Source organism: Schistocerca piceifrons, chromosome 4, assembly GCF_021461385.2.
Source record: "Schistocerca piceifrons isolate TAMUIC-IGC-003096 chromosome 4, iqSchPice1.1, whole genome shotgun sequence".
Classification (NCBI taxonomy): domain Eukaryota; kingdom Metazoa; phylum Arthropoda; class Insecta; order Orthoptera; family Acrididae; genus Schistocerca; species Schistocerca piceifrons.
The window spans coordinates 726,439,749-726,465,143 of record NC_060141.1 but is presented as its reverse complement, the minus strand read 5'-3'; the positions used below and the strand labels follow the sequence as shown (position 1 = coordinate 726,465,143).

At 41.5% G+C, this 25,395-nt stretch overlaps 1 protein-coding gene across 1 annotated transcript in view; it reads left to right on the top strand.

The window, feature by feature from the left end:
- The window catches only part of LOC124795000 (serine/arginine repetitive matrix protein 2-like), a 388,873-nt gene extending 376,296 nt beyond the window's left edge, over positions 1–12,577 (top strand). Inside the window, exon 11 of the mRNA XM_047258754.1 lies at positions 12,236–12,577. Coding sequence (XP_047114710.1) covers positions 12,236–12,367 — 132 coding nt within the window. The 3' untranslated portion in view covers positions 12,368–12,577. The remainder of the gene's footprint in view (positions 1–12,235) is intronic.
- Positions 12,578–25,395: the final 12,818 nt, after the last annotated feature.

Genomic DNA, 25,395 nt, shown 5'->3' with positions numbered 1-25,395 from the left:
GGTTTTCGTTTTTGACCAAAAAAATCACGAACAAGCATTGAGGTGGGGAGCATTATCATTATGATGCATTTTCCACAAATGGTTTTACCACAGTTCTGGTTGTTTTCCCTGGATTGCTTCACACAAACGGTACATTAACTTCCTGCTTCTGACTGTACGACCAGAAGGTAAGAAGTCATTGATACATTATCCCATGGTAATTGAAGAAAGCAGTGAGAAGAACTGTTACATGTGATCCAACTAATCAAATTGTTTTCGGTCTTGGCTCTTTAAGCAGTTTCCATTAGGTTGGCTGGGACTTAGTTTTGGCATCATACTCATATACCCAAGTTTTTCACTGATCTGTTACAACCTTCATTAGAAGTTCTGGATCATTGAATTCCTGAGCAATGTGTAGGCGATGATGTTGTTTTTGTTGAACTTTACAATCTTGGAACAAACTTTTCTGCTACACTTTTCATGCCCAAAACATCTGAAAAAATTGCATGGCATGAGCCAAAGGAAATGGCGACATCATCAAAAACCTTTGATGGTGATTCAGTAATTTTCCAGAACCATTTTCTTTACTTCTTCCACATTCACCAGTAATTGATATGCTACGATGCCCAGGGCAGTCATCATCTTCGACATCTTCTCGACCATCTGTGAAATGCTTATATCACCTGTAAGCTCTTGTCTTACTCATAGTAGATTCACCTAAAGCCACAGTCAACAGTGCTGCACTTCATTCCATTTTTCAAGCAAAATTTATTGCAAATTTTTTGATCCATCTTTTTCGGAAGTAAAAATTCACCGATCTGTAAAAAACATATACAGCCTTTTTGACTGTCAAGAATAAAATAGACATTCAAAACAGCTGAAAATGCAGACCTACACTAGGAACATGTGTACCAACAAGAGAAAAGAATTTTTTTGAAAGTTGGATGTATAAAGCCCACAAAATCAAAACATTTCTTTTACTTTTTGATCACATCTTGTGTATACGTTATCAGAATTAAATTATATGGTGCGTACTTTGAAACTCAAATTTCTTGAAGTGCATTTAAAAATAGTGGCTACTTGGAAATGTAGATATTGCAAATCAACCTATTTTTGCCACTTTTAAGTGTAAATAAACAACAAATATTATAAATTTTTAATAGGTTTATGGCAAAATTACAAGTTTCTATTTTATTAAATCTGAAACAGCATCTAATTTTACTGATTAGTCATTTTTTTAAAAATCATACAAACCAGTTTAAAAGCATTATCTCAAGAAATATGCATTTAAAATTTTGAGTCCAATTTTTGTGTATATAACTTTAAAATGTTTCAACTTGTCACTAATCTGCTATTCCAAGGCCATACTTTAAACCTTCCTCTTCTTTGAAGATCTCATTTTTCTGAAGTGCCAGTCTCTCTATCCACAATTCTAGCCTGAGTGCTGCTCTGGAACAAGTGCTGGTCTAAACTTTTCAGGCATTTCTCATTCCTTTTTATGGTGAATGAAGAAGCTGTGGTGACAGTAGCAACTATAACTTTCATGTTATGCAAGACAGCCTTAAATCCATCATTCTTAATTATACATACTTAATTGTTATCAATTTAAATGACTTTTGCACTCAAAAAAATGTTTCGGAGCATAATTCAAAATTAAAGAATTCAGAGCTTTATTGTTGTTCGGCAATAGGCTCCAAGGCATCTCTCCACCAAACTGTCATCAGTCAGATGTTTATACACAATAGGAGTATCTTCAATAAAGTCACTCCTCAGTGGTGGCTTACGATCAAAAGTATGCAGTGTCATGTTCATCTCAGCTTGCTTCCATTTACACCAACTTTCAGAATAGTAAACATGCTGCAGATTGTCATTTGTTGAACTCCTATCACCGTAACTGCTTTTTTCAACTCACTTACGTCAAAAGTATATACTTGGGACAGCTGATGGGCAAGTGCAATACCTATATCGATATTTCCTTTGACCCAGAATGTTACAACAGCTTTACAGAGAGAGAGAGAGAGAGAGAGAGAGAGAGAGAGAGAGAGAGAGAGAGATTGGGGTCGCAAACAGCCCAAGCACCAAGAGCAGCTGGAGGGTGCGTATGTGCACTTCCATTGAAAAATGATTTTCCGACACTCCGGTCAGTGGTGGGTACCAACCTGTCGCCTGCCATACAGCCCAACATCCAGGAGTGATGGTCTGTGGTGCCATTTCTTTTCATAGCAGAACCCCTTTGTTTGTCATCCATGTCACCTTTACAGCACTTTGATACATCAACGATATTCTACGCTCAATTTTGTTGCCCATCAGGGCATGCCATCCTGGGCTTACATTTCAGCAAGATAATGTCTGCCCACACAAGGCGAGAGTTTCTACTTCTTGTCTTTGTGCTTGCCAAATCCTGCTCATGCCAGCAAGCTTACCGCTTAACTCCCCAGTTGCCCAATTGAGAACTTTCGAGCATTATGGGCAGGGTTTTGACAATCAAATGCACCAGTTGAACAGAGTTTGGCACAGTATCCCTCAAGAGGACATCCAACAACTCTGTCAATCAGTGCCAAGCCATCTAACAGCTTGCGTAAGGGCCAGGAAGGAACCAATGCATTATTGACTTGCTCAATTTGTGATGCTCATCCAATTTTTCTGAAATTGTTGTCTTTCTCTCTCTCTCTCTCTCTCTCTCTCTCTCTTTTTCTCTTTTTTTATATAGAATGTATATCAGTCATTCAGATCAACAGTTAAGTTCATGAAATCAGTTCCAAGAACAAGGAGAAAAAATTTTATCTGGTGTTAAAACCATCCACTGTAGTCCAGCAACTCGCATTTGCAATAGCCTGCCGCAACCACAGAGAGTTCAGCTTCTAACAGAATGGTTAATGAGGGGCCAAAAGTATGTATTGGTGGCCAACTGCTCCTACTTCACTGATAAACTTTTTTAGCAGAACCAGCTGCTGTATGTATTAATTAATAACATAACCTAACATGAAAGCTAAGTAATGCCTGATATCAGTACAGTGACGCAGTCTTTGTAAGTAAGCCATGTAACCTGTTTTTTGTGTTGACATTGCTGGCCTAGGAATTATCTTATTTACTTTAGATTGTTTAAATTTATATATTTGCAGCAAGGTTGTTTAATTAATTTCTAAATGAAAAATGTATCGTTTATCTATTTTATCGCGTGTTCTTTTGGACTATTTCACTTACGATTTGTATAACTGAACAAAAGTGCATCAGTTCTTTTTTAAGCAAATGTTATGTTTTTTGGCATGTTCCACATCATTGGGAACCTCCTAATTATGGCTGCAGGGACGTTACTGTAATCCAGCTAGAAGTGCTAACTGGTGACATGATAACCATGTACTTAATCAACCACATTAAACCACTGCGATCATCCTTCTTTATGCAAGAGTAGTATAATTTTTTGTCTTCCTTCCCAAACCACACATTTCAGTCTTAATGTAACAGTTCTAGGGAATTCTCATATCTCCTAGGCAGGATGACACTAGTTTACTTATTACCACATCCAAGCGATATTTTCTCTCGCAGAGGTGGTGCAATCATCCCTCGATATAGCTCCCATATGCAAAATAAAAATAAAATCATTATACAATACGTGAACATTCATGTTCGACATGTTACTTGTGCTTTCTTATTACACAGATAACTTTTTGGTTGCGAGGCTCATTTGTTGGTAAGAAGACGCAGGAATATGTATCACTCCTCGAAATTGGGATAGATTTCCAGACTGCCTCTTTTGGAAGTCCCACAAGACAAAGTCACGTGGTGTGAAATCAGGAGATCTTTTCACTTTATGCTACTGCATGTATCCACCTTATTCACAGCTGTCTGTAGGCACTAGCATTCTAGTGTCTGTTTACACCATTATTACTGCTCTAGCAACTGCTCTAGCAATGATTATCAGTACTTTAGTTCCCCCCTTCTTTTCAACAGTGCATAGATTATTCATATCTAATTTATATTGGATAAAGTAAAAGTTATTTAAAGTGGTATTGTCTTTTTTGAATAACCATGTATTTTTACTTTTAGGTAATGTTTATATATTATATGCCATTTTTGTTCATTTTTACATTGACAGTTTTGTGTGTAGTTTGGGTTTTAGGTATCATCACTTTCTGCCACACGAATTTTAAGTTGTTACTAATAAAATACGTTATTTTATTGTAATTTTGTGGTTTACATATGGCACCATGTTGAAGTGCATATGGCTTATGATTGAAAAATATTTCTTTTTTAGGTTATCTGAATTAAATGTATCTAGAAAATGGTCTCCAAATTGGAGCTATAATCAAACACAGATAGGAAAAGCCTATAGTTACAAAGAGGCAGCAGACATGCACATAAATACACTTATGAGTCAATTCATTATGACCATTGCCCACCCGGACATTGAACACTGTCTGATAGTGTCATAAGGCATACAATCCTGTAAGATTACTACAAAAGCAAAGTAGAGGTGAATAGGATGTCATTCAAGTGAGACTGTTGTTCACAAGTGGATAAATCCATGAATGTAACTGACTGACAAAGACAGATTGTTACAATCGAGCACCTGGGAAAGAGGATCTCGCAAATGGTAAAGTTGGTCACATGTTTGTTTGCTGCTGTAGTGAGCATCTATGGAACATGGTGGAAGGTCAGTGAAACCACAAGTAGGCAACAAGGTGTCGGACTTGCGCACCTCACCACAAAACATGGGAATTGGAAGCTTGCCTGCTCAGTAAAGCAGGATAAGCAGCAGTCTGTTGCAGATTTGACAACAGAGTACAGTGCTGGTGCAGGCATAAATGTTATAGAGCATGCCATTCAATGCAAGTTGTTGAACATGGGCTCCACAGCAGACCCCTGCGCGTTCCCACAATGATGCAACGACATCATTAGAATTGCAGCGAGCAGAAGATCAGATTGGACTGTTAATCAGTGGTAATGTGTTGCTGAGTCAGATGAATTACTTTTCTTGTTACCCAATGCCAATGATAGTGTCTGGATTCACTGTCATCCAGATGAACAGGTGCTTTTACATGCACTGTGCTATGAGCAGAGTAATTTATTTTTAATATTTTACACAATAGGTCTGTTTTGGCTCACTGCCATTATCAAGTAACATCTAGTTGGAAGGGATTCTCATATTGTATCTATAGTAAAGTTTTTCTGTCAAGTCTTGTTAAGTATAATATTTTGTGCAGTTACAATATGTAAAAATACTTTCTGTCAGATATTTCAACAGTTCATTGTTTTGACAGTTCAATATTTTGACAGTTCTTTACTATAGTGCTGTATGTTTCATATAGCATCATAAGAACAACTAATACTGAATTGTCAAAATATCTGACAAAAACATCTTTTTACATTTCGTAATTACAAAAAATATTATGCATATGAAGATGTGTCAGAAAAAATTTACTATATATGCAGCAGGGTCACCACTTCTGACTAGACGTCAGTTGATAACAGCAATAAGCTGTAACAGACCTGTTGTGTAAAATATTAAAATGTACATTACCTTATTGCAGTTAGCTTTGGAACTTTCATTTTCACTATTCTAAATGGTTAACCCATGTAATTCTTGCACCGAATCTCACTGGAAATCCAAAAAGAAGACCCCTAAGACCAAGGAAATTTCGGTGGCACCCACACCACCGCTACCTAGAAGCTCAGTGTCTGAGGATGGGTGGGCGGTTTTTTCCACCGCCTGGCTGAGCTACAGCATCTGTTAAGCTTTACACCTGCCATCTGCATTGCCCTCCAGGAAACCTGGTTCCTGGCAATGTGGACCTCTGCCCTCCGTGGCTGTAAGGGATATTACAAGAACCGTAGCAACTATAAGCGATTGTCAGGGGGAGTTTGCGTTTATGTCCTAATCTCAATCTGTAATGGCGCTGTGCCCCTTCAAACCCCTCTTGAAGTTGTCGCTCTCAGAACAATGGTGACACAGGAAATAACTGTTAGCAATGTGTATCTTCCTCCAGATGGTTCAGTATCCCTGAATGTATTAACTGCACTGATTGATCCACTCCCTAAATCTTTCCTACTTTTGGGAGATTTTAACGCCCATAACCCCTTGTGGGGTGGCACCCTGCTTACTGGTCAAGGCAGAGATGTCGAAACTTTGCTGTCTCGTTCGACCTCTGCCTCTTAAATACTGGGGCTGCCACACATTTCAGTGTTGCTCATGGTAGTTACTCGGCCATTGATTTATTAATTTGCAGCCCAGGACTTCTCCCTTCTATCCACTGGAGAGCACATGATGACCTGTGTGGTAGTGACCATTTCCCCGTCTTTCTGCCACTGCCCCGGCATCAGGCCCACGGACACCTGCTGAGATGGGCTTCAAACAAGGTGGACTGGGAAACATTCACCTCTGCTGTCACCGTTGACTCTCCCCCACACGGTAACATCAATATCATGGTTGAGCAGGTGACTACAACAATTGTTTATGTGGCAGAAAACGCGATCCTCGCTCTTTAGGGTGCCCCCAGCATAAGGCAGGCCCTTGGTTGTTGCCAGAAGTCGCTGAAGCAATTAAGGAGCATCGGCGAGCTCTACAGCAGCATAAGCGGCACCCTTCCCTGGAGCACCTCATAGCCTTTAAATGCTCCGTGCCCACGTTCGCTAACTTATCAAATGACAGAAACAGGATTGTTGGTAGAGATATGTCTCGACCATTGGGTGCCACACGCCACCTTCCCAAGTCTGGGAAAAGATCAAACGTATTTTGTGTACCAGACCCCAGCAGGTGTTCCCGGTGTTACCATAAATGGCGTGTTATCTACCGACGCAAATGCGATTACTGAGCACTTTGCACTTTGCTCGAGCTTCTGTGTCGGAGAATTACCCGCCAGCCTTTTGTACTCTCAAACGCCGATTGGAAGGGAAAGTGCTCTCACTCACTGCATGCCACAGTGAATCCTATAACACCCCATTTACAGATTAGGAGCTCCTCAGTGCCCTTGCACGTTGCCCTGACACAGCTCCTGGGCCAGATCCAGATCCAGATCGGATCCACAGCCAGATGATTAAACATCTTTCATCTGACTACAAGCAATATATGCTCGTCATCTTCAACCGCATCTGGTGCGATGGCGTCTTTCCATCACAATGGCGGGAGAGGGCCACCATTCCGGTGCTCAAACCCAGTAAAAACCTGCTTGATGTAGATAGCTATTCTCCCATCAGCCTCACCAACATTTTTTGTAAGCTACTGGGACATATGGTGTGTCGGTGGTTGGGTTGGGTCCTGGAGTCACGTGGCCTACTGGCTCCATGTCAGGGCGGCTTCCACCAGGGTTGCTCTACCACTGAAAATCTTGTGTCCCTCGAGTCTGGCATCTGACCAGCCTTTTCCAGATGCCAACGCCTGGTTGTCGTCTTTTTTAACTTACATAAAGCATACGACATGACCTGGCAACATCATATCCTTGCACATTGTATGAGTGGGGTCACCGGGGTACGCTCCCGATTTTTATCCAAAACTTCCTGTCGCTTCATATTTTCCATGTCAATTTGTTGCCTCCTGTAGTTCCACCCATATCCAGGAGCATGGAGTCCCACAGGACTCTGTATTGAGTGTCCCTTATTTTTAGTGGCCGTTAATGGTCTAACAGCAGCTATCGGGCTCTCTGTCTGACCTTCCCTGTATGCAGATGACTTCTGCATTTCGTACTTCTGCTCCTGTACTGTTGTTGGTGAGCGATGCCTACGGGAGCCATCCACAAGGCGCAGTCATGGGCTCTAGCCCACGGCTTCCAGTTTTTAGCCGCAAAGTCGTGTGTCATGCACTTCTGTTGGCGTCATACCATTCATCCAGACCCAGAACTTTACCTTCATGATGATCCACTCCCTGTAATGGAGACATATCGATTCTTAGGACTGGTTTGCGACGCTTGATTGACGTGGTGGCTTCCTCATCTTCGTCAGCTTAAGTGGAAGTGCTGGCAGCACCTTAATGACCTCCGTTGCCTGAGTAACACCAGTTGTGGTGCAGGTCACTCTGTGCTGCTGCAGGTCTACACAGCCCTTGTCCAATCCCGAATTGACTATACGAGTGTGGTTTATGGTTCGGCAGTGCCCTCAGCGTTGCATTTGTTCGACCCTGTGCACCACTGCGGGATTCGACTAGCAACAGGAGCTTTTAGGACGAGTCCGGTGACCAACCTACTGGTGGAGGCTGGGGTCCCTCCATGGCAGATCAGACGTGCACAACTGCTCATCAGTTACGCTGCACACATTCGTAGTTCTCCTGAGCATCCGAATTACCATCTCCTTTTCCCGCCCACAGTGGTCCATCTCCCGTTTCAGTGGCCCAGGTCGGGGCTAACGATTGCGGTTTGTGTGCGGTCCATTCTCTCCGAACTGGAGTCCTTTCCTTTACCACCTCTACTTGCGGTCTGTTCTTGTACACCTCCTTGGTATACGTCTTGGCCACAGCTTCGTCTGGACCTTTTGCATGACCTTAAGGACTCCGTTAACCCCGCCGCTCTCTACTTACTGTCACTTCCTCTCGATTCTTGACTTGCTCCGGGGCTCTGACATGGTTTACACTGACGGCTTGATGGCTGATGTTCATGTAGGCTTTACGTATGTTCATGGAGGACATATTGAACAGCACTCCTTGCCAGATGGCTGCAGTGTTTTCACTGCAGAGCGGGTGGTCATATCTCGTGCTCTTGAGCACATCCGCTCATGCCCTGACGCGTCATTTCTCCTGTGTACCAACTCATTGAGCAGCCCACAAGGTATCGACCATCCAGGAGTCCATCTGTGCCCTGGAATGGTCCCGTCGTTCAGTGATGTTTGTGTGGACCCCAGGACATGTCAGAATCCTAGGCAATGAACTAGCTGACAGGTTGGCCAAACAGGTGACATGGAAACTGCTTCTGGAGATGGGCATCTCCAAAGCTGACCTGCGATCTGTCTTATGCTGCAGGGTTTTCAGGCTTTGGGAGACGGAATGGCATAACAGTATGCACAACAAGCTGCATGTCACTAAGGAGACGACAAATGTGTGGAAGTTTTCCATGCAGTTTCACAGGAAATCAGTTGTCCTTTGCCGGCTCCGCGTTGGTCATACACGGCTAATGCATGGTTACCTACTCTGTCGCGAGGATCACCCCTGTGTCACTGTGGCTCCCAAATGACAGTCATCCACCTCTTGGTAGACTGTCCCTTTTGGCCGCTCATCAGCAAACGTTTAACTTTCCCAGCTCCCTACCTTCGATGTTGGGCGATGGTGCCTCTGCAGCAGCTTTAGTTTTACATTTTATCCGAGAGAGTGGATTTTATACTTCTATGTAGGTTTTAGCACATGACCTTTGTCCCTCTGTGTCCTCCACTCTAGTGCTTTTAGGGTGGAAGTTTTAATGTGTTGCAGACTGGCTGGCTTTTCCTTTTTATTCTCGTGGTCAGCCAGCCACTGTAATCTGCTTTCTTGTTTTACTCTCTTCTGTTTCTAGCGTCTCTCTGTTGTTTTCTTGTCCTCTTTTGTTCCTTCTAGTGTTCGTTGCCTTTCCTTCGTTCTTGTGGTTTTTACATTCTTTCTGTTTTGTGTTATATGTCTCATCCGTTTTATTCTCACACTTGTGCCATTGTTTTATTAGGAACAAGGGACTGATGACCTCATAGTTTGGTCCCTTCCCTCCCTTTTAAACCAACCAACCATTACAGATGACTCTGATAACGTATAGTGTTCCAGTGGTGGGCTTGATATGATGCAGGTAATGATAGGAAGGTGCATTAGATAAGTTTTGTGGTCTCCGCAGGCTCAGTTATGTGAACCATACTGAAGGAAAATAATATGAACTGGAGCATAGTGTGTAATTGGGATGTTATGGCTATTTAGAGGCAAGGATTGTCTCATCTAGTAGCTACAATGAGAATAGTGCATAGGGTGGACCTTATTGTGGGAATGATTTAAGACAATTATGTGGTGTCACCGCCAGACACCACACTTGCTAGGTGGTAGCCTTTAAATCGGCCGCGGTCCGGTAGTATACGTCGGACCCGCGTATCGCCACTGTCAGTGATTGCAGACCGAGCGCCACCACACGGCACGTCTAGAGAGACTTCCTAGCACTCGCCCCAGTTGTACAGCCGACGTTAATAGTAATGGTTCACTGACAAATACGCTCTCATTTGCCAAGACGATAGTTAGCTTAGCCTTCAGCTACGTCATTTGCTACGACCTAGCAAGGCGCCATTATCAATAGATATTTAACTTGTAATGTGTGTACCGTCAGACCGATGTACACCACTTATGGATTAAAGTTAAGTATTACATCAACTACGTACTTTATTTGCTACTAAAAATTCCCTTAACTGTTCCAGACCTCACGCCAGTCTGCGTGAGCTTAACACGTGCCTTTCGGCTTCCTCTCATAGTGACTTGGCTGTCTTGCCAAGTCACAACAAATTATACTCCTTGTGAAACATTGCTTTATTCATTCTAGGCCAGAACAATGTGTTGCATTTCTCTGACCACCTTTTTTTTTTTTCTTTTTCTTTAGTTTCCCACTTTTTTCTTCTTTGCCCGCCACTTTTCTTTGTTTCACAATAGCAAGATGATTGCATGTCATTGGATCGCACACTGAACCACTGAATTTTCAGTACATGCTTCGTCCTTGTCAGGAGTGTGAGCATATTGGTGGATAGATGCTTATTTTAGTACTATTTGCTCTCCACCCACCTTCCCAATACTTCTGATAATTACGCTACATTGCATTTGATGTTATTTTACTCTTCTGCCTGCTGGCTGGAGTGGCCGAGCGGTTCTAGGCGTTTCAGTCTGGGACCGCGCAACCACTATGGTCGCAGGTTCCAATCCTGCCTCGGGCATGGGTGTGTGTGATGTTCTTAGGTTAGTTAGGTTTAAGTAGTTCTACGTTCTAGGGGACTGATGACCTCAGATGTTAAGTCCCATAGTGCTCAGAGCCATTTTGAACTCTTCTTCCAAAACGAGAAATCTTTTGAATCCTAATGCTCTGAAATTTTTCTCGCTTAATAGAAGGGTCCATGTTGTTCTGCAGTCTCAGCCCAGTCTCAAGTGGGGATCAAGAAGTCCAGTTCTCATATTGATCACATGCCTAGAAACTCCTCAGTTGTCAAGTCAGTAGTATCATTTAACAGTCTGACGGTTTTTGTGTGACCCTTGAACCATTCCATTTGAGAGGGTTGTGACATTGCTTATCACACTATCTGCAGGGTAGACTTGTGTGCAGCCCACTTATTGTTCTCCACAAAGCAATCCATCAAGATGATTACCTAATGGGTAATAACAGCTGCATTGTCAGATTGTCTGCTTAAGAGCCCCAGAGTTTAATAGAGACAGCCCCTGTGCGGAAACCCATAGTTCACCAAACCCATACACAACTAAAATTTATTGAATACCCAGAGGTAATCATGATGTGGCATGCCCAAAGGTGTATGTGTAGCATTATCAAATGCTACGGATGCAGTTGGCATTACCTCCGATATGAAACCATCATGTACAACACTTTGTCCTCTCTCTTAGTTTTTGAGAGCTACTTTCAGTAATCATCTGATCTCTGTACATTGCATAGCTTGCCTTGCCCACTTACTTGTTGTTGGTCTGAATTTTTACTTGGGGGCGATCCTGAATATTTTATGTGTGTACCTTATTCTGAAGAAAGAAAGATTGCAGCTTAATGCCCCATTAGCAACAAAATTGTTAAGAGAGAGAAAAAAATTACAGGTTGGTCAAGGACAGCACACATAATCAGTTGTGGCATTTTGAAAGGAACTATCATGACATTTACTCAAAATTATGCAAGAGAACTGTGAAAAACTTAAATCTGGATGGCCAGATGGCAGTTTGAACCACAGCATCTTTATCACAGAGAACTTCCTTAATAAATAAAAGGAAACCAAACATGACACATTGTCATCTTTCCATCTATGATGCCTTTGAAAAGTACCAATAATTTCCATGAAAACAGTCAGAAATTTTAATTCAGAGTGACCCCTACTTGATTTATGTTGTGTCTAAAAAAGTTAAACATTGCATTGTGTGTGGGTTTTTTTATGAATGAAAGAATCATTTGAGCTTATGGCTTCTGTCAGTTTGTATAGCCTTTCAAAATGTAAGAGTTTTCTCTCCTAACATGGGGATCATTTTTGCCCTACACTGTACCAGCAAACTAGTAATGTAAAATTTATATGTTATATTGTGTGTACTGTTTCCTTTTGTCTGGACTGATGGATTTATTTCTGTATTTCCTCATAGGTGTGTGTAAATGGACAGGAATTCAAGTCGGCAGTTGCCAGTAACAACCAAAATGCAGCCAAAGCAGATGCTGCCCGTGTATGTCTTGAATCCATGTGCCGAACATTGACAGACAAAGCACTTCTGCATTAGTCACATGCAGATGATAAGGTTTCTTGGAGCCTGATCTTTAAACGTTGGTTTCAGATAAAGCATGTAACATAAACATGTATATATATACACATACTGAGTACTGTGTACCTCGTCATGATGCTAATAATTATCAGGATTGTGACTTTCAAAATGTACATTAAAGTGTGCATTCCTTTATCATTTATTATTTTGTATATTTTAAACAGAAAATATAACAAATTTTAATGACAAATGTTTAGGTATGTTGTTTATTATTATTGTTATTGTTATATTATTATAAAGCTGTGGCTTTATTTTTCAATCCAGCAGATAGGTGCAGCTAATGAGATGTCTCGATTTTCATTTATTTCTGCTTGCACATCCTAAAAGGCAAAGGTAATCGTTGTTTGTAGCAAGCATGCTGTTCACACCTCAGCTGAACATTGAAAAATGTGGTTACTAAAACATAGCAATATAATGAAAACTATAGTTGCTACTCACCATATAATCGAGATGCTGAGTCACAGACAGGCACAACAAAACGACTGTCAGAAAGTTAGCTGGGTCAACAAGGTCTATGTCAAAAATAGAATATATATATATATATATATATATATATATATATATATATATATATATATATATGGGTTTTTAAATATGTCTGCGTGTGTCTGTATATGTGTGGATGGATATGTGTGTGTGTGTGCGAGTGTATACCCGTCCTTTTTTCCCCCTAAGGTAAGTCTTTCCGCTCCCGGGATTGGAATGACTCCTTACCCTCTCCCTTAAAACCCACATCCTTTCGTCTTTTCCCTCTCCTTCCCTCTTTCCTGATGAGGCAACAGTTTGTTGCGAAAGCTTGAATTTTGTGTGTATGTCGACCTGCCAGCACTTTCATTTGGTAAGTCACATCATCTTTGTTTTTATGTATATCTGTGTGTGTGTGTGTGTGTGTGTGTGTGTGTGTGTGTGTGTGTGTGTGTGTGTGTGTGTGTGTGAGGGAGAGAGAGAGAGAGAGAGAGAGAGAGAGAGAGAGAGAGAGAGAGAGAGAGAGAGTTTATGTGGTAATTATATTATTTGCAGCATAACTACCCATAGTTGTAACTGCAAAGTGATTTGAAAGGCGTGAGCCAGATCTGAAAAATTGTTTTCTTCGTAAACAATAATGGCAGATACACTACCACTTTTGATGGAGACAGAAACATGACTTCAGCTATGCTGCAATGAGCAGTAGGTGACAGTAATTAGCAATGTAGGTATAGTGTAAACTGAGTGGCTCACTTCAAGCTCCTACCATTCTGACATAATTGTCCACAGACATGGTTGGCACAAATAGAATGCATCTTCCAGCAACATGAAGTGTGCACAGATGAAGACAAATGCATGGTAATTGTAGCACACTTAGAAAGAACAGTTATAGAGGAAACAGAAGGTATCCTAGAGCAATGTTCCCACTCATCAATAAAGTAGACAATGGTGTGATGTTATACATTGGCACTGGAGATTCAGCTGCAAAAAGCTTTTAACGAGAAGCAGATTGGCAACAGATTGCCATTGCAGTTGTTGCGAGCTTTAAGTGCTCTCGCTACTCCAGGGTTACTGCCAGAACAGACACTAGGGGTGTGGCTCTGTAAATTACCAGTCAGCATCTGCTCAGTTGTGTCAGTGCATCAAGATTTGCCATTATGGGAATTATGGATGGAAACTGATGCAATAGTGACTATACTGCCTGCAAGTGCAGCAGTTGTTAAAACAGAAAATGTAACTGACAGAAGTCACGTAACAAATAGTAAAGCAGCAAACGTTAACACAGAGGCAGAATCATGTGCAATGAGTGCAGAAGCGCCAGCACATGAAAAAACAGTGGAACTGTTGGAAGGTCAGATTGCACAGCTAAATTTGAAGCTATCATAACAAGAGAACATTTTCCAACATCACTGCAAGTGTTCTGAACATCAGATAAGGCATCAGAAGGATAATCATCACAGATTTGATGCAACTTCATGACAATGTTGCTGGTAGCACAGGGGTTCTGGGGAGGAAGCTCGACAATGCACCAGTGCCTGTGGCTTGCCAAACTCTGTAGATGAACATTAGTGGCTGCTGACATTCATTACCAACTGTGTGTGTGTGTGTGTGTGTGTGTGTGTGTGTGTGTGTGTGTGTGTGTGTGTCCACAATTGTTTTCTTTTGATTGCGTATCTAGCCAAAATTTTTTCATCAATTCAGGATCGGAAGTTAGCATCTATGCCAAATGACTGTGCAGTACTATAAACAGACCGATGCAGCGCATGCTCACATCTGCTAATGATCTCACATTGACACTTACGGAGAGTCTAGGATTTCCTCACAAAAGTAGGTGGTTGTTTGTTGTTGCCGATCCTATACTCAGCCCAGATTTTGTGCTGCATTTCAATCTGTCACCAGACGTGGTGAACCAGTCTGATCAAGGTATTGGTAAATGAAGTGTCAGATGAAAATTGACAGCAAGACTGGAACATTTTTCATTAATTGGAAATCGTCACAGCAGTTCTGGACAGCGATGTATTCAGTCAGCTGCTACACAAATTTCCATCTCTTACCCCCATTTGGCTGCTCGGCTGAAGAAGATCCCACCTCACAAGCTCTCAGCAGTGCATGCAGGTTTCAAAGAGATGCCAAAAGCAGCTATTGCAAACAGATCTAGTTCTTGGGCATCCCCACTCCAATGCTGCACAAAAAAGCCAGGTCCTGGTGATTGAGCAGGGTTTACAGGGCCTCTGAACGCTCTTAAAAATTCCTGATCGGTATCCCGTACCTCTCATACTTTTAAGTGTGCCATCGCACAGACTCAGGTATTTAGTGCAGTTGACTGTAAAAAAGGACATTTACAATTTCCAGTAGCACCAGATGATGTGCAGAAAACCACAGTAACAACAACTTTTGGCCTTTTCCAATACAACTTCATACTTTATGGGTTGTAGAATGCAGCACGAATGTAACAACGCTTCATGCATGACGTGCTGCACAGTTTGACATTTCTGTTCTGTTACGTGGGTGACATTTTCATATTCTCTGCTGCTGTGAAAGAACATGCCTCACACCTAAGACAACTTCTAAAGCATCTACAAGGATATGGTATAGTTATTAATGCAGCAAAGTGTGTTTTTGGCAAGACAGATGTCAGCAGGTGTCTCGCCACTTCCGCATCTGGTCACAGCAGTGTAATATGTGCCTTTGCCGACAATCTACATAGGGCTTGGCAAGTTTTTATGGATGGTCAATTACTATCTGTGACACATTTCTGGATAGGCAAAGCAGCAGGAACCAAATGTACTACTTTCAGGCAAAAATTATTTGCTAACCAGAAAGCCAGGAAGTAAAGAGACATTTCGCAAAGTCAAACAAGGTTTAACGCAAATGGCACGGTTGGCTCATCTGCACATTAACGTACCACTGGCTCTCATGGTAGGCTTAAACCAAACCAATGTCGGAGCAGTACAGCAGCAGAAGGTGGATGACCATTGGCAACCACTCGCGTTTTATTACAAAACCTTACACCACAGCAAAGAAACTGGAATGCTATTGATTGTGAGTTGTCGGTGATGTACGAATCAGTCAAGCATTTTTGGTCATCTGTAGAAGGTAGGCGTTTTACGGTCTCTACCAATTGCAAACCACTCACTAGTTTCTTCCAATGTGCGACAGATCATCAAGTCAGTGTAGACAGGTGGAATATGTTGCACAATTTATAACTGATGTGCATCACGTTTCAGGCTGTCATAATGTTATTGCAGATTGCTTATCACAAAATTGTAGCCAGGCTGGCAGTGCCATGGAATGAAATAGCAGCATAACAAGAAGTGACTTACTCAGGTGTGAGCGCACAACTTTGCAACTGAATTGGCTTCCAGTGTCATATTGTACCACGGGCATTTGGCGCAGCACAGCACGTAACTAGCAACACCCATACATACCTGTAGAACATCAATGTGGAATGTTTTGAGCATTTCGTGATCTGGCTCATCCGGAAGTTAGGACAGTGGCTAAATTAGTAGCAAGCAAGGGTATGTGACCAGGAATATAAGAGGACTCTAAACAGTGGATGCACTCGTGTCTGGAATGTCAGTACAACAAGATCGGCCAGCACATTCTCCCTCCAGTGGGGCAGTGCCCAGGACCAATGATGAAATTTTCACACATACATTTTGATATTGTTTGGCGATTACTCTATTGGATTGCCACCACTGTTGGCTCATGGCAGTTGATCGTTTCACCATGAGGCCTGATGCTATTCCCATACTAGACATCTCTGCAGAAATGGTAGCAAAAGCTCGGTTACTCCATGGTTTTCGCTGATTGTGGATGTCATTTCATGTCGCAGCTATTTCAGGTACTCCTTGAGCTATTTGGTTGCAAACACCTTCGCACCACCAGCTACCACCCAACTAGTAATGGGATGTTGGTAGGCTACACCACACATTAAAGGCGGCAATGGTGTGCTACTTGTCAATGTGAACAGATGCTCTACCACTTGTATTGCTGGGCCTGGGAACAGCTGTAAAGACCAATCCTCAGTGTTTACATGACTGACTGGTCTGTGGAGAACAGTTGTGGGTATGATGAGAACTTATTGTACTGGCAACACTTCACTCAATATCAACAGAAGTAATGACAATTCTCACTTGACAGTTGAGCTCTCACATGTCGCAACTACAAAGGCTCCACCCATCAGGTGTGGAGAAAGGAAAGTCTTCATTCACAAAAATCTGGGTGCAACATCACATGTCTGGCTCAGAGACAACACCGTACAACCGCCATTATGTGCACCATATACACTCCTGGAAATGGAAAAAAGAACACATTGACACCGGTGTGTCAGACCCACCATACTTGCTCCGGACACTGCGAGAGGGCTGTACAAGCAATGATCACACGCACGGCACAGCGGACACACCAGGAACCGCGGTGTTGGCCGTCGAATGGCGCTAGCTGCGCAGCATTTGTGCACCGCCGCCGTCAGTGTCAGCCAGTTTGCCGCGGCATACGGAGCTCCATCGCAGTCTTTAACACTGGTAGCATGCCGCGACAGCGTGGACGTGAACCGTATGTGCAGTTGACGGACTTTGAGCGAGGGCGTATAGTGGGCATGCGGGAGGCCGGGTGGACGTACCGCCGAATTGCTCAACACGTGGGGCGTGAGGTCTCCACAGTACATCGATGTTGTCGCCAGTGGTCGGCGGAAGGTGCACGTGCCCGTCGACCTGGGACCAGACCGCAGCGACGCACGGATGCACGCCAAGACCGTAGGATCCTACGCAGTGCCGTAGGGGACCGCACCGCCACTTCCCAGCAAATTAGGCACACTGTTGCTCCTGGGGTATCGGCGAGGACCATTTGCAACTGTCTCCATGAAGCTGGGCTACGGTCCCGCACACCGTTAGGCCGTCTTCCGCTCACGCCCCAACATCGTGCAGCCCGCCTCCAGTGGTGTCGCGACAGGCGTGAATGGAGGGACGAATGGAGACGTGTCGTCTTCAGCGATGAGGGTCGCTTCTGCCTTGGTGCCAATGATGGTCGTATGCGTGTTTGGCGCCGTGCAGGTGAGCGCCACAATCAGGACTGCATACGACCGAGGCACACAGGGCCAACACCCGGCATCATGGTGTGGGGAGCGATCTCCTACACTGGCCGTACACCACTGGTGATCGTCGAGGGGACACTGAATAGTGCACGGTACATCCAAACCGTCATCGAACCCATCGTTCTACCATTCCTAGACCTGCAAGGGAACTTGCTGTTCCAACAGGACAATGCACGTCCGCATGTATCCCGTGCCACCCAACGTGCTCTAGAAGGTGTAAGTCAACTACCCTGGCCAGCAAGATCTCCGGATCTGTCCCCCATTGAGCATGTTTGGGACTGGATGAAGCGTCGTCTCACGTGGTCTGCACGTCCAGCACGAACGCTGGTCCAACTGAGGCGCCAGGTGGAAATGGCATGGCAAGCCGTTCCACAGGACTACATCCAGCATCTCTACGATCGTCTCCATGGGAGAATAGCAGCCTGCATTGCAGCGAAAGGTGGATATACACTGTACTAGTGCCGACATTGTGCATGCTCTGTTGCCTGTGTCTATGTGCCTGTGGTTCTGTCAGTGTGATCATGTGATGTATCTGACCCCAGGAATGTGTCAATAAAGTTTCCCCTTCCTGGGACAATGAATTCACGGTGTTCTTATTTCAATTTCCAGGAGTGTAGTTTCTGATACAAACTGCTAGCAAAAGGAAAAACACCTTCACCACTGATCAAAGGGGCAGGCATGAAAGTGTCTCGGTAGAGCGATCAAAACCTGCTTACCTTGACAGACAAGAATTTCAGCAACACAATTCTGGCAGTTTGCCACCAGCCTGCAGCAAACCTTCAGCAAAAAACAATGCAGAGGCCAATAAAGTGACACGGGACGACAGCAATCAGCCAGTACCCCATTATTTTTGGGCACTCAGTTTTAAAAATGGGGGGAGGGTGGCTGTTGTGGCTACATTATGTACTGTGCATGAATGGAGCAAGAGACAAAGAAAGGATCTATCTTGCAGCATAGAACGTTTATTAGCAATGTAGAATTTATGTGTTCGGATGTTTAATAGTTACTGATTGAGTTTCAATAAAGAGACTTAGAGATCACTTGCATGTGTGAGTTTATGTGGTAATTATATCATTCACAGCATAATTACCCCTACGAGAATGAATATACTGTGAAGCAATAATCAAAGTGCCCAACTCCTTAAACAGATGTCTACAAAATGATCACAAGTGACCACCACATATTATTCTTACAACACATTTCTGTGCAATGAAGACTTTCTTCCTTAAAGATGAGTTACAACCATTATTCACTACTGCTGTTAATGAATGTGTAAAAACAGGTAAAATAAGGGTAATATTATAGTTTCAATGTTAGCACAAATTACAAATAAATTACATTACACTGAAGTTATGTAGCAATTTCCATTTGATGTTGGCAACATTTTCAGTACACTATACTCTCTCCAAAGATATTCCTATTATATGGGGTAAACAGATGACAATTTTGTGCACTGCATATCAGTCAGACAACAAGCTTCAGTAATAAGGCGCACACATCAGTGTAGTCAAGAGGAAAAAGATGGCTATGTAAGGACATTACAAACGAGTCAGGAAGCAAGCTTCAGTAATATGGTGTTTGTATGAGAGTAATCGGTTATTTTTTCCAACTCCTGCACTTTACAGAGGTATGATGTAAGATCATTCTGGGATGTGTCAAAACAATTTTCAGCCAATTGAGCTCATTTCAGGACTGGATATATAATTTACGTATTAGATGGTTGGGATTGAAGTGATGGATGGTGGCATGTGGTAAGCAGGGAGAATGATATTTCATTATTTCAGAGTGGTAGCAATCCATTTGGCTTGAACCTCAACAGATAGTGACCCTTCTTTACAGACTCTTTGAGGTTATTTTGGAATCCACAAACTTATACAAGTTGTGTATTTGTTCAAATTCATAGAGTTTCATTATCAACTTGTTTAACGGAAGAAGTGAGAACATTAGGTTAATATCTGGCAAATGCAGAACAATTGTGATTAAAGCAGAAATATGTTTTCAAACCTGATATGGATAATTACATTCCAAGAGAAGTCATAAAACATCGCAAAGACTTATCCTAGTTCAACGGTAATATTTGCAGAATGTTGTAAAAACAGAGGATTCTACACTTTCACTACAAAAGGGATTACAAGGATTCTTACAGAAAAACTATTTTGAAATTGTGCACCTATAAGAGGGGCCATGTGCAACACTAACTATAATTTCCACAATTCTGGTCACACATTTAGTCAATGAATGGAGCCATACCTCCCATTCATTGTACAAGTATGTGATTGGTGTCAAAACCGAAGAAAGCAGAGAGGAAGCATAATAGGGCCTCCAGTGTTTTCAGTATACGGAAACAATTTATCAAACAGAATGAGAAGCACTATGAGATTGTTGACTGATGATGGTGTCATACACAGGAAACTATCATTATTAGATGATCTCAAGAAACTGCAGAAAGATGAAATTTCTCTTGTAATGAGTGACAGCTCTATTTAAATGTGAGGTAATACGTATAACGAAAAGCTAGAATCATATAGTATCTTACTACAAGATTATTGATGAAAATCTTTAATATGTCACATCATATAAGTGTACAGGGGTAATACTAAGAAGGGATCTGAAGTGAGGTGATAAGAAAAAATCAGTATTAAGAAAGGTAAATGGAACAGTGATACAAGGAGTGTTCAAAAAGTAAGGCGACTTTATATTTTTATCAAAAAATATTAATTTATTCATGGTATGAATATAATAGAGGGAAACATTCCACGTGGGAAAAGTTTATCTAAAAATAAAGATGCTGTAACTTACCAAACGAAAGCGTTGGTATGTTGATAGGAGACAATAAAAAACACACACACAGATTTCAAGCTTTCGCAACCCACGGTTGCTTCATCAGGAAAGAGGGAAAGACAAAAGGATGTGGGTTTTAAGGGAGAGGGTAAGGAGTCATTCTAACCCCGGGAGGGGAAAGACTTGCTGATGAAGCAACCATGGGTTGCGAAAGCTTGAAATCTGTGTGTATGTGTTTGTGTGTTTTTTATTGTCTCCTATCAACATACCAATGCTTTCGTTTGGTAAGTTACAGCATCTTTATTTTTAGATATATTAATTTATTCATCAATATTCATGTTGTTCCCTTCAAAGTAATCCCCCTCAGATACAGTACACTTGTGCCAACGCTTCTTCCAATCCTCGAAGCACTTCTCGTAAACAATTTTTGGTACAGCCTCGAGTACTTCCAGTGGTGCAGTTTTTATTTGCTCAGTCGTTGAAAATCTTCATCCTTTCATAGTTCTCTTCAGGTTTGAGAACAGTAAAAAGTCACAATCAGCCAAATCCAGTAAATATGGTTGCTGAGGCTTGATTGTCGTGTTGTTTTTGGCCAAAAAATCTCTCACAAGCAACAATGAATGAGCCGGGTCCATTGTTGTGATGCAAAAACCATGAATTGTTTTACCACAATTCCAGACACTTTTCCCTATTGCTTCTCACAAACTATACATAATGTCAAGGTAATACTCCTTATTGACCATACAACCTTGAGGCAAAAATTCATGATGCACTACACAACGGTATTTGGAAAAAAAAAACAGTGAGCAAAACTTTTGACATTTGACATTTGATTGAACTTGGCGTGGTTTTTTCCGGTCTTGGATCTCTGGGATGCTTCCATTGGAGCAACTGGGCTTTGGTCTCGACATCATAACTGTAAATCCATGTTTTGTTACAGCTATAATCCTTTTGAGTAAATCAGGATCATCATTGACATTGTTCAAGAGCTCCTGAGTGATGTTCATGTGACAGTTCTTCTGTTCAAAATTGAGAACTTTTGGAACAAACTTTGCAGACACGTCTCATGCCCAAAACGTCTCACAAAAATTGCGTGACACAAGCCGACCGATATGCCAGTATCCTCAGCAGCTTCTCTTATGGTAATTCAATGATTTTTCAAAACAATTTTCTTCACAGCTTCAATGTTATCTGTTGTTGATGTGCTGGGGCATCCAGCATGAGTTCGTCATTGGCATCTCCTCGGCCATCTTGGAAGGACTTGTACCACCTGTAAACATTTTTTTAAGCAGACACACCGAATACTACTGTTTTAGAACACTTGATTCCATTTTTCACACAAATTATTTACAATAATCAAAAATTGCTGAGCACACTAAAACACGTCTAACCTTTCCATCTGTCAAAAACAAACTGTGAACATATGTTCAGGACATGTGTACCATCATAACAAAAAAAAAAAAAAAAAAAAAAAAAATAGATAATCAAATGTGTGTTGCCCGCAGAATTTGAAAAGTCACCTTACTTTTTGAACAGGCCTCGTATTTGTGGAAGATTTCTGGCACAGTGCAGTGCTTCTGTAAAGCAAAGTGAGTACAAGATGCTAGTGCAAACAATTCTAGGATGTTTTTCCTGTGTTTAAAGTACTTACCAGGAGGCATGACCACAGATTCGTGACCCACTCTTACCTTCCAAACAAGTTCTCCAGCATACCTTGCAGGAGTAGCACTCCTGGGAGAAATGATATATCGGAGAAATGGCTTAGCCACATCTGACAGGTATGTACTCGTATTTGTTATAGTCCATTCAGTCAATTATCTTGGTATGTTTGAGGTAGACATATTCTTATTCAGCAGAACCAAAACCACACTGAAAGAGACTCATTACCAAAGAATAGAAGAGATTCTAGAAAATACAGTCTATTCATTCATTATCTAAAAAACTTCAGATCATCAAAGAGTGTGTCTTCTACAAAACATGTCAACAATGGCAGAAATACAGGAGGTAATATTACTCAATGGAAAGGCAATTTTTAGAGGGTGATTTGACTGAAATATTGTAGGTAAAAACATGGTTAGTCATTCTTTGTACATAACTTCATCTGATCACACATGACACCTTGAAGACCCTTCTTGTCACACTGAAACCATCAACAAAAAAGTAGACTGAAAGAAACACAGAAAATGTCATGGAAGATACTTGATGTTGAAGCTTCCACAAACAAAGAATTGAGAAGTGTTAAAATTAAAAAGAACAAAAATTGTTAAGAGGGATATTATTAGTTTCTTTGTACTTCGTATGTTTTGGTGTAACTGAGTGGTGATAAAAATATTAATTAAACAATGTTCTTGAACTGCAGTGATGTTATACATACAACGAAATAACAGTTACTGGCATCATCAAAGAATGCAAGATTCTCACTCAGCAATACTTATCAACATCAACATCTGCATCTACATAATACCCCAGAAGCCACCGTCAGGTGTGTGGCGGAGGGTACCCTGTACTAATACTTGTCATTTCCCCTCCTCTTCCACTCGCAAATAGAGTGAGGGAAAAAATGACTGTCCACATGAGCCCTAATTTCTCTTATATGCCTACATGGAGAGAAAAACACATACAACATTACCTTTCTTGAGATCTATCTCCAACAGTGATGATATACATGGATTGCCACAAATGTTGATACAGAGGAAAAGTTTCTTGAACATAGGTTACTACAATAAATGAAGAGTGCATTAAAGGCAATCTACTAAATGAATTACACAAATAATAAGTTTTACCTTGCTTTCAATGTCTTTTCTTGTAACGGTACTCTATGCAGCATGTTTTACATCAGTGGCCATGTCCCTGACCTAATAGCCAAGTGTTGCTGGTCAGGCTGGTTCTAATGACCTTACTATATTATGGGACTTTAATATAGATGCAAACTCAAATAGTATAGTAGACTTGAAACTCAGTGATGTACTGACCTCATACAACCTTGTACATATAGTGAACTCTGACACCAGAGTGACGGACACATGTTCCACTAGAATAGATTGTGCTATAATCAACAAAGATGTTATAGATAAGGTAAATTACAGTAACTTAGATTTTCTTTATTCTGACCACTTCTGTCAGGTGATAGAATACAAAAATTCAGTTGTGCCTAAAATAACAAAAATTGTGCTACAGAAACGAATGCTGAATACCTCAAATATTAATGCTCTTAAAGACAAACTAGCGAATGAGAAATGAGATTCTGTGTACCAGGTAAAAGGGTCGGATGAGAAATGGAATGAATTCTACTCAACCCTATTGCATCATTATGAATATAGTTGTCCAGTCAGAGAAATCCAGAAGGTAGTTAAACACTGTCAAAATGGAAGTAATCCTAGACTAAAACTCCCAACAAATCTGGTTAGGCTCAGGCAGCAAGTACATGATCTAAACCAGCTTTATAAAGCTACTACTATGCAGGTTTTCAAGGAAAAATACAATAGGGCCAAGCAAACTTTTAAAACTGAAATTGTCAATCTAAGGAAGCAGATTAACAGCAACCAATAGAACAGTCTGACAACATAAGCAAAGCATCTTGGAAGCTGATTGACAAATACTGAAAAGGTCCCAACAAGATGAACATGGAACCACTCAGCATAAGACACGATGATACCATTATAAAAAACCCAGATACTATACGTAATATTTTTAATAACTACTACATTTCTGGTGAACAATCAACGCATATTACAGATTCACAGACAGAGATCCGGTGCCATCTCACCCAGTGTTCCAAATTTGAATTTGTGGAAGTGAATGAGCAGGAGGTTCGCAGGGCAATATACATGCTAAAGAAAAAATTTCCATCTGGATGGGATGGTATATCCAGTGCTGTTACTAAAGCATGCTTAAAAGGAATTTCTAAACCTCTTACTCACCTGATTAATTGCAGCATTAGAGAAAAATGTATCCAATGGTTCTACATCTACATCTACATTTATACTCTGCAAGCCACCCAATGGTGTGTGGCGGAGGGCACTTTACATGCCACTGTCATTACCTCCCTTTTCTGTTCCAGTCGTGTATGGTTTGCGGGAAGAACAACTGTCTGAAAGCCTCCGTGTGCGCTCGAATCTCTCTAATTTTACATTCGTGATCTCCTCGAGTGTAGTGAAACCAGTGTATAAAAAGGGAAGTAAGGAAGAAGTCTCCAACTATCGACCAATATCATTAATTCCCACTTTTAGCAAGATATTCGAAAGCATTATCCTTTCTCAGCTAAGTGCCTTTTTCACAAAACATGAACTGCTTGTAGATTCACAGCATGGCTTCAGAAAAGAGCTAAGTACAACCACAGCAGTTACACAGTTCACCCATGAAGTTTACTGTCTGTTGGACCAGAAGATGCAGACTGCAGGTATATTTTTGGACCTGACAAGAGCATTTGATACTGTAAACGATAGGGTACTTCTTAAAAAGCTAAAATCTTATAGTATTGGGGATCAAGCCATGAATCTTTTAACCACGTACCTGTTGAATCGTAAGCAAAGCACTAAATTGTCATACAAACTAGATAATAAAATCATGAACTCCCAGTCCACCAGGGAACCTGTATTACAAGGTGTACCACAGGGCTCAATCCTTGGACCCTTTCTTTTCCTTT